Raw genomic sequence first — 12,105 nt, forward strand, 5'->3', positions numbered from 1 at the left:
TCCCCCACCTCCCCTCCCCCTCGGCCTCCTCCCTCGGAGCGGGAGCCGGGGATCCCACGCCCTTGCACCAGCCCGGGGGCTCGGACGGGCCCGGGAGCCGCTGGTCGCCAATCACCGTGCGGTGGAGAGGCGGGCGCTCGGCTCGGCGCGCTGGGGGAGCCAGCTGGCGCTGCTTTCCCCGGGAGCCTCAGACGCTCACACAGACAGACAGACGCACAGACCGGCGGGCAAGCGGGCGGGCAGGCACGGACAGAGTCCCCCCCACCCCCGGCCGTCTGCGCTCGGAGACGCGCGCCAGCCCGGGCCCGGGGAGCCCCCGTGCCCCCCGGGAGCGGCAGGCAGGCAGCTCGGCTGGCCGGCGCCGGCAGCAGGGAGGGCGCGGGGCGGCCGGAGGAGGGGAGGCCCGCGATGTGAGCGGCGGCGGCTCCCACCTGGCGCCGCACCTGGAGGGCCGCGCTCCGGGCCGGCGGGGAGAATGCGCGCCGCCCGTGCGCTCCGCCCGCCGCGTCCGGCCGCCCGCAGCCGCCGCGCCCGCACCTGACCATGGAGTGCGCCCTCCTGCTCGCGTGCGCCCTCCCCGCCGCCCGCTCGCGCCCGCCGTGCGATCCGGCGGGGCTGGGGCGCGTGGCCAAGGCAGGTGCCCGCGGCGGGGCGCGCCGAGAGCGGGGGGCAGGGGGCGCCCGGCGCCAGCCCCGCCGCGCCCCCTCACGCGCCGTGTCGCCTCTTCTCTTGCAGGCGCTCCAGCTCTGTTGCCTCTGCTGTGCGTCGGTCGCCGCAGCCTTAGCCAGTGACAGCAGCGGCGGCGGACTAAACGTTGGTTCGTATTGACTCCCCACCCCCAGAAGGGCCTTTCCAGGCACTTGCCCCTTCTTTCCCCCCAAAGAGAGAGAAGTAGAAAGGCGCGTTCCGCCAGCCCCCGGCCTGGCAGGTGTGCGTGCGTCCTGGAAAGGGCTCCTGTTTGGAGAGGGGGGTGGTGGGGATGTGGCAAGGACTCTGAACTTATCAAAAGAATCAATGCCTCAAGCTGTAAGTCCCATAAATGAGAAAACAGTACTTTCCTTCGTTCACAAATGGCTTGTTTTTAAAAAAAAAAAAAATCCTTACCGTGGTGAGAAATTAGGAAGTGGACTAGATGGTTGATATCAAAAGGCACCTTCCTCCTTTCCTTCCTCCTCTGGGAAAGCCTGCAGGAGCTAATTCTTGGTGGGAGATGAAAAACATGTGAGCCCTCCCCTCCCCCCATCTTTCCTTCTCACTTTCCTGTCCGTTTGTGTTCCTGATCTTCCTTTGCTTTTCTGCTTTCCCCTGCCCTCGTGTCATGGATTCCCAAAAACTGCTTTTAGAGAGAGGAGAGCAGGTAGCTTGAGGTCTCTGGGGCTTTAATCTCTTCTGAGGTTCCCAGCTGCAGGGTCCCAGAACACTCTTCCCGTCTGTCGTTTATGAACTTCTGGTTGGGACCCAGTGGAAAATCCTTGATGCCATTGTTCCCACCAGCTACGGGAGAAGAGCTGATCCAGGTGTCTAGCAAGACCGTGATGTCCAACCCAGATTCTAGAATTTTTAGCCTTGCAGGGTTATCTCCCGCTGCTGTGGGAGAGCAAGGCATACTGGGGAGAGGGGGGATGGCAGAGTCATGGAGTAAGGGCTGGGAAGATGTGGGTGAGTGAGGGGTCGGGAGAGAGCCAGGAATTAACTCTTGAGAAATTCACTTTTTGTCCACCGGGAGAGAGAGGCCGGCTGCAGTTTCTAAAACAACCCCTCATTGTTCCACATGTAGTTCCCTCTGTTCTAGCCACCACCTGTGAGGACCTCATCTCTAGCCCCTGAGCAGACTGATTAGATCACTCTCGACAGGAGGCTCTGACTGCCGCCCTTTCTCTCGAGGACTGAATATTACCATCCACCTGCTCATTCCCCTGTTGGAAACAAACTAGTAGCTCTTTTGGGGCAGGGCGCTTTGTGGGCTGATTGCTTGGAAGGCTGGCTGGATAAGGCTGCCCCAGGGCCTCCTAAATAGGAGCAGGCAGAGTTTCGGGTGGGTCTGGACAAGGAGGTAAGAAACGACTTCTTGCAGAGACTGGAGCACGTGCAGGTGGGGTTTTCACACTTAGGTTTTAGTACGGTGGAGGAAGGAGGTGATTTTTTGCTTAAAAAATTTGCATTTAATCAAGAGTCGCATACCTGTAAAACAACATGGCAGATTTTTAAAAGAAAAATCGTGTGTGGCCTGCTGAATTCTTTTTTTTTTTTTTTAAGATTAAGAGAGGAGAAAAAGTTTTCTAGTTGTGTTTTAATACGTGTGTCAGATAGTATTTCTGGTTAAAGGAGTCAAGGAGAAAATGGGAGAGACAAGACATAAAGTCCATTGTGAGAATGGGAATTGCTCAAGCAATAAGAGTCACAGATGGTTCATACAGAAGAAAACAGTTGAAAGTTATGATCCTGTTGGGATTTTTTTTCCCCAAACGTAGGCTCAATTAGAATATCCCTCATTGATCCCTGTTAGCTACAAGGCTTCTGTTCATTCCTGAGCTGTTCTTACTTGGTTGTTGACTATTTTGGGAAAAGGGAAATTCTTCTTTCTTTTCCTCCTCCAATAATCAAGGACCCAAGTGACTCAAAGATGCCTCTTAGTTATTCGGAATCTTTCTAAACACTTTCCAAATTAGTTTCCCATTCTGTGCCTAGAAAGTGGAAACGCAGAGAGTGTTTGAACACGCAGAAGCCATGCTCCAAATCATCTTGTGATGATACTTTTCAGTTTCAACGTTTCGTGATAGAAAACAGTGTGCCGGCTGCAATTTTCCAGCAGCAAATAGTTTTTTTTTTTTTTTAGTTCCTCCCCTTTAGAACAAGCAGCAATTAGTGCTGGTCTAGAGAGCAATGGGGAAAGTATTTTGAAACATGTCTTTCCAGGTGTCCCCTGACTGACACTCCCCCACCAACATGTCTGAGCAATTTTAAACCTCAGACTCTATAGGAAAGTTCTGACAATTTTGAGGCATTTTTATGCATCCACTATATTTTATGTTTACAGTGAAATGGGATTGTCCCTGTAAAAGCTCAGAGTAAAATGGTCAGAGCCATACGAGTGCTGGGGTTTTATTATCACATATAGTTAATATCGGAAATAGGAAACTGCCGGTAGGTGCTCATTATCTGGGATGCCATCTCAAGTTACTTACTCAGCACTGTGAGTTATCATTTGAAATTTAAGCTCGGCCTCCCCAAGTGCTCCCAATTCAGTTTAAAGACAAAGATGTTAATCTCCTGAAAAAAAAATTGTTCTTTTCTCTCCTTTTGTGGTTTTATTTTGTCTCTAAAAAAAAAAAAATCACTTTCTATGGATGGATGGCTCTGACTCATCCATCTGTCTCTCCAGACCATGAGAGAGAGTTGTGGCATTTTCCACAAACATTCTCGACATGCATGAAGCCTGTGCTTGACTTTTCGTTTTTTGTAGGAATCACTGTCACAGAGCTCATGGCAAAGGCCACAGAGCTCTCTTCATGAGCTGCTCTGAATTGTTGTGGATCTAGGTGCACTGCGGTAGGAACAGAGCCACCTTTGAGCTGCGTGTTTGCTCTTAAGCCTGTTGCAGGGTGACCCTCTGGCACTGTGGGTTCTGGGTGCTGACAGCTAAACCTTTCCCATTGCAGATTACGTCTTTGTCACCCCGGTAGAAGTGGACTCGGGCGGGTCGTATATTTCACACGACATTTTGCACAACGGCAGGAAAAAGCGATCGGCGCAGAGTGCCCACAGTTCCCTGCACTACCGATTTTCAGCATTTGGACAGGAACTACATTTAGAACTTAAGCCCTCGGCGATTTTGAGCAGTCACTTTATTGTCCAGGTACTTGGAAAAGATGGGGCTTCAGAGACTCGGGAACCCGCAGTGCAGCGATGTTTCTATCAGGGATTTATCAGAAATGACAGCTCATCTTCTATCGCTGTGTCTACGTGTGCCGGATTGGTAAGTACCCCACACTCGGGGTCGACTCCCTCTCTCGTGTGTTTTGTGTAACTTGAATGAACAGATGTCTGCAATATTAAGTATTCTTCCAGCCAACTCGACACATTCACACTGTCAGCTTTGATACTTATAATATTCTCAATTGAATTAATCTAATCTGCTCCCAGAAAAAGAAAATATAATAGAACTTTAATTACCATTTAGAACATTCTTTTGATGTTTAATGGTCTGGGCCTCTTTATTCTCCGTGTTTGAGACGATCCCCAAGGAAATTAATTTGATGGATGCCATTCGCTTTGTAAAGTCTTGGGAGACCCAGGCATTATATAAATCTAACAAGCTGCATGCCTCTACATTGCTTTGAAATGGGAAAACTGTATTTCAATGCGAAATTGTGTTCAGCCGCCCCGTGAAGGCCAGCCTTCACTGTAGTAGGGAGGCCTTTTGTTTTCTTTTAGCTAATCTGTTCGTGTCCTGCTCACATAAGACATCCTTTTAGAATGTGGTATGGTGTGCTTGAGGGCGGGCAGGCTTGAGTGTGGCATCCAGGATGCAAAGCACTTGAAAAGGATTTGGTGCTAGTGTTCTTTCCTCTCTGTGGAATCCTCAACAGTGCAGCTCCAGGACAAGGGTATTGGTGTAGAGGATACTTGTCTCAGGATTCATTCAAATCTATGAAGCAGTAAATGGGGTTCTGGGTTCGCATTGCAATTGACAAGTATCTTGAATGGATATCAGAGTGTGTGTCTGTTGAGACACATCATGGTCATGCTCTGGCATGGTTGGAAGAAGGAAAGTGTGAGAAAGTCCATTTGAGGATGTAGTTGGTAACGGACATGGTACATCAGGACACAGAGCAAGAAGGGCTGGTGTGGGTGCCGGTGAATGAAAACTCCCATGTTCTCCGCTAGTCAAAACTTTATTATTTAATTTCTTTTTCACATTGTGGCCTGAAATTTAGCTAATACCTTTCATCACAGAGTTTTGATATTCTTTGGTATAATCTTTGAAGCATAGAGCGAAGCAAAGATTTAACAATTCTCAACCTAGCTTGATCAATTTAGACGATCAATATAACTCACTTATGACTTATATATTCTGACATGGTTACACACACACACGCACACACACACATGAATCCTGGGGTTTTGTTTGTTTGTTTGTTTTGCTTGGTTGTGATGAGTCTCCTGCTCTTTTCTGGGCATTTCCCCATATTCCCCCCTCTTCTGTCTGTTCCAGTATCCTAACATCTTCAGGAGGTCAGGCATGTCACCATAGTGGCTTAAACTATCCCATTCCACATGAAGGGGGTTAAGAGCAGTCTGTCCAGGACCATTGTACCCCAGCACTCACTAGTAAGTAGGACTTTGGACAAGTTATTAACCTCTCTGTGTCTTAGTGTCTTCATCTCTAAAATGGGAGTAACAAGAAGGTTTACATCACATGGCTGTGGGGATTAAATGACTTCTTCCATGGAAAATGCTTCCATGGAAAATAGCAGTTCCTGGCAGGGAATAATCGCCCTAGAGTTGTTCTAGTTCCAGCAAAACTTAGCCACCTCATGGTGATTTCTCTTGGGAATCCATTCTCCGAAAACAATAGGAAATCTGGTCAATTGCTTCATTTTAATAGATGTCAGGTTATTTATCCTAAGGAGGAGATTCAAAGGGAGCCAATGATCACTGAACACCTAGGAATGAGGCAAGTTAAAAATTTCCATCATGATGTAAAAATAGTGATGAATGTGGAAGAAGTAACTGACAGTCACGTCTGCCTGTGTATAAGGCCCATGTGAATTGGAATCAGGAAATTCGGATTCTGTCCCCACTGCTCAACAGACCAGATGCATGTACTTAGTTAAATAACTTCTCTAGGTCTCAGTTTTCTCTCCTGAATCCTGTAAAATTATTTCTCAGGCCACTGCCATCTCTAGGCATCTGACTCTGATTATCCGATTTGTTGACCCTGGCCAGACCCGCTTGCTATGGGATAGGGCAAAAATCAAGCTTACCCCCATTGCATTACCCACCTCTCCATGACCCAGCCAAACAACTGCGAAACACAAACACATACACCCAACTTCAATAAGAAAAAAAAAAAAACAAGAAAAACATGAAAGAGAATAGAAATACAACTGAGAAACTGGACGCCATTCAGAATTAATTTTTATAACTTTATGTGGAAGTATAATGTATATACAGAAAAGTATAAAACGTATATACAGAAAAATGGAAAAATCATAGGATACAGCCTAATGAATTTTCACAAAGTTCACACCCATGTAACCACGAAGGAGATGAAACAAGACATTCATTACCAGTGCCCCCAGAAGAGCCCACTGTGTCCCCCTTCCCAGTCACTTCCCCCGAGGAGGTAACCACTATCCTAACTTCTAACGTAGCTTAATTTTGCCTATTTGAATATTTTACGTAAGTAAAATTATACAGTATTCCTCTGTAGGACTATTTCAGTGGTTCCATTCAATTGTTGGTGGGCTTTTAAGTTGTTTTTGCTGTGGGCTGTTCTGGAGTACTGCAGAGCATTCTTGTATATGCCTCTTGGTGAGCATATGGACATTCTCTTGGAAGTCTACCTAACACTGAGCTGTTGGGTCCAGTTGTACTAATTTGCACTGCCATCAGAGTGTATGGGAGTTCCAGTTGCTCCACATCCTCACCAACACTTACTGTTGTCTGTTTTCCATTTTAGCTACTGAATTGATGGGTGTGAAGTGGTACCACATTACATGGGTTTAGCTTGTGTTATCTTAATGGTTGATGAAGTTGAGTACCATTTCTTATGCTTATCAGCCATTTGTATATTCTCTTTTGTGATCTGTTGTCCCTATCCTGTGGACAGATAGTATAAATGTTTCCAGCCTACGTTGTGGTGTTTTTCCTTTTCTCTGTAAATAGAAACAAGAGTTCTGAGCAAAAACACTGCTTTGCTGACTTAACATCTCTGTTATTATGGCTCCGAATCTCTAACAATGCATTGATCTGCTTGTGAAACCTATCAAATAGCAGCAGTGAACTCTGTGACATCATCTGAGCTCAGTGAGGGGACACTGGACTAGGAACATTGGGAGATGGTGATGGAGAAATAATCATGGCAGGAAGAAGAATTTCTTCATCCTTCTAGCCACCTAGAACATATAGACGTCCCCTGCTTCTTTGGCCAAAGAAGGGGTTCATACCTTCACTAAAGTTAATTAGCAATTACTATAACAGATTCAGAACAGTGAATGATTTAAGAATTCAGGAGAGGGATGAACCACTAAATGCTTTTTGGAGTGACTCCTCAGAGTTAACATGCTAAAGGAGACGAGCAACTCTTCTTGAATTGATCCAGAAGCTGACGTGAGATGGAGGAGACTGAGAGGTGGAGCCTCTTCCACTAGAAGTCTCCACGCCAGGGTTTCTACCTCAGTAGAGCTGGATGACTGGCATCAGAATGCCTTTAGGGGTTACAGCAGTCTCCTGGAGTGCATGCAGTGTGTATCAGGACATTAGGTCACCTTTCAAGAACAAAGTACCCATGGGAAAACTAACCATGATCTTGATTGCCCGGGAAGCCCCAGGAGAGAATGAAAAAACAAAGGAGGGTTATGATAGTAAAATATACACGTAGGTACAGGCATGCCCAGCTGTATACCTACATTTTCCAGTGAGGATTTCTCCGGCAGGGAATTTGCCTCAATAATTCAGAATTAAACTGTGCTTAAAATATTTTTTTTCTGTTTTTTTTATTATGTTAATCGCCATACATCACATCATTAGTTTTTGATGTAGTGTTCCATGATTCATTGTTTGCGTATATCACCCAGTGCTCCATGCAAAACGTGCCCTCTTTAATACCCATCACCAGGCTAACCCATCCCCCCATGCCTCCTCCCCTCTAGAACCCTCAGTTTGTTTCTGAGTCCATAGTGTCTCATGGTTTGTCTCCCCCTCCAATTCTCCCCCTTCGTGCTTCCCCTTCTGCTATCTTCTTCTTCTTCTTTTTTTTTTTTAACATATAATGTATTGTTTCAGAGGTACAGATCTCTGATTCAACAGTCTTGCACAATTCACAGCGCTCACCATAGCACATTCCCTCCCCAATGTCTATCACCCAGCCACCCCATCCCTCCCACCCCCTACCACTCCAGCAACCCTCAGTTGGTTTCCTGAGGTTAAGAATTCCTCATATCAGTGAGGTCATATGATACATGTCTTTCTCTGGTTGACTTATTTTGCTCAGCATAACACCCTCCAGTTCCATCCACGTCATTGCAAATGGCAAGATTTCATTCCTTTTGATGGCTGCATAATATTCCATTGTATATATATACCACCTCTTCTTTATCCACTCATCTGTCGATGGACATCTTGGCTCTTTCCAGTTTGGCTATTGTGGACATTGCTGCTATAAACATCAGGGTGCACGTACCCCTTCGGATCCCTACATTTATCTTTGGGGTAAATACCCAGTAGTGCAATTCCTGGATCGTATGGGAGCTCTATTTTCAACTTTTTGAAGAACCTCCATACTGTTTTCCAGGGTGGCTGCAACAGCTTGCATTCCCACCAACAGTGTAGGAGGGTTCCCCTTTTTCCGCATCCTCGCCAACATCTGTCATTTCCTAACTTGTTAATTTTAGCCATTCTGACTGATGTGAGGTGGTATCTCATTGAGGTTTTGATTTGGATTTCCCTGATGCCGAGCGATGTTGAGCACTTTTTCCTGTGTCTGTTGGCCATTTGGATGTCTTCTTTGGAAAAATGTCTGTTCGTGTCTTCTGCCCATTTCTTGATTGGATTCTTTGTTCTTTGGGTGTTGAGTTTGATAAGTTCTTTATAGATTTTGGATACTAGCCCTTTATCCGATATGTCACTTGCAAATATCTTCTCCCATTCTGTCGGTTGTCTTTTGGTTTTGTAGACTGTTTCTTCTGCTGTGCAAAAGCTTTTTATCTTGATGAGGTCCCAATAGTTCATTTTTGCCCTTGCTTCCCTTGCCTTTGGCGATGTTTCTAGGAAGAAGTTGCTGCGGCTGAGGTCAAAGAGTTTGCTGCCTGTGTTCTCGTTTAGGATTTTGATGGACTCCTGTCTCACATTTAGGTCTTTCAACCATTTTGAGTCTATTTTTGTGTGTGGTGTAAGGAAATGGTCCAGTTTCTGCATGTGGTCTTCTGCATGTGGCTGTCCAATTTTCCTAACATTTGTTGAAGAGACTGTCTTTTTTCCATTGACATTCTTCCCTGCTTTGTCAAAGATTAGTTGACCATAGAGTTGAGGGTCCATTTCTGGGCTCTCTATTCTGTTCCATTGACCTATGTGTCTGTTTTTGTGCCAGTACCATACTGTCTTGATGATGACAGCTTTGTAATAGAGCTTGAAGTCCGGAATTGTGATGGCGCCAGCTTTGCTTTTCTTTTTCAACATTCCTCTGGCTATTCGGGGTCTTTTCTGGTCCCAAACAAATTTTAGGATTATTTGTTCCATTTCTTTGAAAAAAGTGGATGGTATTTTGATGGGGATTGCACTGAATGTGTAGATTGCTCTACGTAGCATTGACATCTTCACAATATTTGTTCTTCCAGTCCATGAGCATGGAACGTTTTTCCATTTCTTTGTGCCTTCCTCAATTTCTTTCATGAGTGTTTTATAGTTTTCTGAGTACAGATTCTTTGCCTCTTTGGTTAGATTTATTCCTAGGTATCTTATGGTTTTGGGTGCAGTTGTAAATGGGATCGACTCCTTAATTTCTCTTTCTTCTGTCTTGTTGTTGGTGTATAGGAATGCCACTGGTTTCTGTGCATTGATTTTATATCCTGCCACTTTACTGAATTCCTGTATGAGTTCTAGCAGTTTTGGAGTGGAGTCTTTTGGGTTTTCCACATGAAGTATCATATCATCTGCAAAGAGTGACAGTTTGACTTCTTCTTTGCCGATTTGGATGACTTTTATTTCTTTTTGTGTCTGATTGCTGTGGCTAGGACTTCTAATACTATGTTGAATAGCAGTGGTGATAGTGGACATCCCTGCCGTGTTCCTGACCTTAGGGAGAAAGCTCTCAGTTTTTCCCCATTGAGAATGATATTCACTGTGGGTTTTTCATAGATGGCTTTTATGATATTAAGGTATGTACCCTCTATCCCTGTGTTTGAAGAGTTTTGATCAAGAAAGGATGCTGTACTTTGTCAAATGCTTTTTCAGCATCTATTGAGAGGATCATATGATTCCTGTTCTTTCTTTTGTTAATGTATTGTATCACATTGATTGATTTGTGGATGTTGAACCAACCTTGCAGCCCAGGGATAAATCCCACTTGCTCATGGTGAATAATCCCTTTAATGTACTGTTGGATCCTATTGGCTAGTATTTTGGCGAGAATTTTTGCATCCATGTTCATCAGGGATATTGGTCTGTAATTCTCCTTTTTGATGGGGTCTTTGTCTGGTTTGGGGATCAAGGTAATGGTGGCCTTATAAAACGAGTTTGGAAGTTTTCCTTCCATTTCTATTTTTTGGAACACTTTCAGAATTATAGGTATTAAGTCTTCTTTAAATGTTTGGTAGAATTCCCCTGGGAAGCCATCTGGCCCTGGGCTTTTGTTTGTTGGGAGATTTTTGATGACTGCTTCAATTTCCTTAATGGTTATAGGTCTGTTCAGGTTTTCTATTTCTTCCTGGTTCAGTTTTGGTAGTTGATACATCTCTAGGAATGCATCCATTTCTCCCAGATTATCTAATTTGCTGGCATATAGTTGCTCATAATATGTTCTTATAATTGTATTTCTTTCGTGTTGGTTGTGATCTCTCCTCTTTATTCATGATTTTGTTGATTTGGGTCATTTCTCTTTTCTTTTTGATAAGTCTGGCCAGGGGTTATCAATCTTGTTAATTCTTTCAAAGAACCAGCTCTAGTTTCATTGATCTGTTCTACTGTTCTTTTGGTTTCTATTTCATTGATTTCTGCTCTGATCTTTATTATTTCTCTTCTCCTGCTGGGTTTAGGCTTTATTTGCTGTTCTTTCTCCAGCTCCTTTAGGTGTAGGGTTAGGTTGTGTATTTGAGACCTTTCTTGTTTCTTGAGAAAGGCTTGTATTGCTATATACTTTACTCTTAGGACTGCCTTTGCTGCATCCCAAAGATTTTGAACAGTTGTGTTTTCATTTTCATTGGTTTCCATGAATTTTTTTAATTCTTCTTTAATTTCCTGGTTGACCCATTCATTCTTTAGTAGGATGCTCTTTAGCCTCCATGTATTTGAATTCTTTCCAACTTTCCTTTTGTGATCGAGTTCTAGTCTCAAAGCATTGTGGTCTGAAAATAGGCAGGGAATGATCCCAATCTTTTGGTAGCGGTTGAGACCTGATTTGTGACCTAGGATGTGATCTATTCTGGAGACTGTTCCATGGGCACTAGAGAAGAATGTGTATTCTGTTGCTTTGGGATGGAATGTGCTGAATATTTCTGTGAAGTCCATTTGGTCCAGTGTGTCATTTAAAGTCTTTATTTCCTTGTTGATCTTTTGCTTAGATGATCTGTCCATTTCAGTGAGGGGAGTGTTAAAGTCCCCCACTATTATTGTATTGTTGTCGATGTGTTTCTTTGCTTTTGTTATTAATTGGCTTATATAATTGGTTGCTCCCATGTTAGGGGCATAGATATTTACAATTGTTAGATCTTCTTGTTGGATAGACCCTTTAAGTAGGATATAGTGTCCTTCCTCATCTCTTATTACAGTCTTTGGTTTAAAATCTAATTTTTCTGATATAAGGATTGCCACCCCAGCTTTCTTTTGGTGTCCATTAGCATGGTAAATGGTTTCCCACCCCTTCACTTTCAATCTGGGGGTGTCTTTGGGTCTAAAATGAGTCTCTTGCTGACAGCATATTGATGGGTCTTGTTTTTTTATCCAATCTGATACCCTGTGTCTTTTGATTGGGGTATTTAGCCCATTTACATTCAGGGTAACTACTGAAAGATATGAATTTAGTGCCATTGTATTGTCTGTAAGGTGACTGTTACTGTATATCGTCTGAGTTCCTTTCTGGTCTATGTTGCTTTTAGACTCTCTCTTTGCTTAGAGGACCCCTTTCAATATTTCTTGTTGGGCTGGTTTCGTGTTTGCAAATTCCTT

General features: G+C 44.4%; 1 protein-coding gene across 1 annotated transcript in view; it reads left to right on the forward strand.

Annotated features, from left to right (window-relative positions):
* The first annotated feature begins 543 nt into the window (after positions 1 to 543).
* Positions 544 to 12,105, forward strand: part of ADAMTS18 (ADAM metallopeptidase with thrombospondin type 1 motif 18) — a 141,474-nt gene continuing 129,912 nt past the window's right edge. The window contains exons 1-2 of the mRNA XM_032389809.1: positions 544 to 817; positions 3,660 to 3,976. Of these exons, the coding sequence (XP_032245700.1) occupies positions 544 to 817; positions 3,660 to 3,976 (591 nt within the window). The remainder of the gene's footprint in view (positions 818 to 3,659; positions 3,977 to 12,105) is intronic.

Source organism: Phoca vitulina, unplaced genomic scaffold (assembly GCF_004348235.1).
Source record: "Phoca vitulina isolate PV1807 unplaced genomic scaffold, GSC_HSeal_1.0 scaffold56, whole genome shotgun sequence".
NCBI lineage: Eukaryota > Metazoa > Chordata > Mammalia > Carnivora > Phocidae > Phoca > Phoca vitulina.